This window comes from Otolemur garnettii, unplaced genomic scaffold (assembly GCF_000181295.1).
Source record: "Otolemur garnettii isolate 467f Iridium unplaced genomic scaffold, OtoGar3 scaffold00009, whole genome shotgun sequence".
Taxonomy (NCBI): Eukaryota; Metazoa; Chordata; class Mammalia; order Primates; family Galagidae; genus Otolemur; species Otolemur garnettii.
This window is the reverse complement of record NW_003852404.1, coordinates 2,847,953-2,849,964: the sequence shown is the minus strand read 5'-3', so window position 1 is coordinate 2,849,964 and position 2,012 is coordinate 2,847,953. Positions and strand designations below refer to the sequence as shown.

The 2,012-nt window shown below is 52.6% G+C and overlaps 1 protein-coding gene across 1 annotated transcript in view; it reads left to right on the top strand.

Annotated features, from left to right (window-relative positions):
• Window positions 1–2,012, top strand: part of LOC100949517 — a 20,680-nt gene that overhangs the window by 8,048 nt on the left and 10,620 nt on the right. Inside the window, exon 4 of the mRNA XM_023509764.1 lies at window positions 576–1,131. Within this exon, the coding sequence (XP_023365532.1) occupies window positions 576–1,131 (556 nt within the window). The remainder of the gene's footprint in view (window positions 1–575; window positions 1,132–2,012) is intronic.

Sequence of the window (2,012 nt, the reverse complement as noted above, 5' to 3'; positions counted from 1 at the left end):
TTCAAAGTCAGGCCAAAAGCCTTGAAGGGACTAAGGTAAGTAAACAGGGCCTGAAGCTTCATCAGCTTCCAAGGAAATCCCTCTCTGACCAACCTTTTGATTTTCAAGAGAAGGAATGACAAGCTAGACTTTTAGGTAAATTCTGAATTTGTTCATAGGGGGCTCTAATTTAAAAAATTTTAAAACATCGGGCAGACCAGACAAAGCTATCTGTGGCCACGAGCTGTCTGTCCTTGGGGTGGTGGTCACAGCCATCGACCCACTCTCTGAGATCCTGTCCACCTCTGACACCTCCTGATGCTGTCTAATCCTCCCCTCTCAGTCACAACTATGGAAACTGAGGCCAGATAGTTCCTTAGACAAGGTCAGAGGGCAGGTCTGTGGAGAGGCAGGTCTTGCATGAGGCTCCCCCAACCCTGGCTGGAGCCTCGCTCTGTGCACTGCTCCCAGGTCCACTGTGGGAAGGAGATTGTGGAGACCAAACACCAGTGGGGCATTCCCTGAAAGACACCCCCAGAACACCCTCTTCCCTGTCCCCTGCCCCATCTCTTTCTTCCTACCTGTTCTATCTCCAGGAATGCCAGCCATTCCCGGGACAAGAGGGCCCAAGGGACACAAGGGAGAACCCGGCATACCTGGACATCCTGGGAAAAATGGCCCCATGGGGCCTCCTGGTTTGCCAGGCGTTCCTGGCTTCATGGGCCCCCCCGGAGAGCCCGGCGAGGAGGGCAGATACAAGCAGAAGCACCAGTCAGTGTTCACGGTCACTCGGCAGACAGCCCAGTACCCAGAGCCCAACAGCCTCGTAAAGTTCAACACGGTCATCACCAACCCACAGGGGGACTACAACACGGGCACTGGCAAGTTCACCTGCAAAGTCCCCGGCCTCTACTACTTTGTCTACCACACGTCGCAGACAGCCAACCTGTGCGTGCATCTGTACCACAACAATGTCAGGGTGACCACCTTCTGTGACCACATGTCCAACAGCAAGCAGGTCAGCTCAGGCGGCGTGCTGCTGCGGGTACAGGTGGGCGACGAAGTGTGGCTGGCTGTCAATGACTACAATGGCATGGTGGGCACAGAGGGCTCCGACAGTGTCTTCTCCGGCTTCCTGCTCTTCCCCGACTAGGGCAGGCAGGCAGCTCCAGCCCCACAGGCTGTCCCCCCTCCCTGGCTTCCCTGCATGGACCCACCATGCCAGCCAATCTCTGCACCCTTGCTCAGGCCTCTCTCTCCACCTGATGGATACTTCCTCCAGGCCTCCACCCCATGAGCTCTCAATCTCTTCTGAGCTCTTTCGGGAGTCACTACTTGTACCGTTCCTTCCACCCTTAACACCTTCTGGAACTGTTATTAGTTTTTATTCAGGTCTTGGAAGAGGTGGGGAGACATATAAATAAAAACTTAAATCAATAAATATGCATGGCTCAGATTCCTCACTGCCAATTCCTTGAACTTTGCCTCGGCCACAGCTATCTGTGAGCTCTGGAGTCCGGGCAGCTAGTCGGTGCTCAGCAAAGCTCGGCTGCCAATATTGAGACACTCAGCACCAGTTGGCCTGGTGGGAGGGAGATGTTCAAGTGTGATCGTAAGCCGCCAGTGTCTGCTGTCACTTGTTGGATAAAGAGGCTCTGCTGTCCTTAAAGGTGACCAAGCTCACAGGTAAATGGGAGTGAGTTTGAATCCCCAGGCCTCTGCTGAATTTTGGGAGCACTAGCCATAGGGTTTGGGCCCAGGAGAGCCCCATGCAGGCAAAGAAGAGATGTGCAATGAGTTTGTGCTGAATGAAGGAGAGGATTGGTAAATGAACGTGTACAAGCAGACCAAATGAATGAGTAGAAAATCATAATACCAATATTTAGTGAAGACTTACTATGCACCAGGCAATATGCTAAGCTCTTTACATGTATTAACTCACTTAATATTCATCGCAGAGGGCGAGACTGTAAGAGAGAGAGACTCGGCCCCCTAGATGTCTGATTCACCCTGAATAACTCTCAGACTCTGGA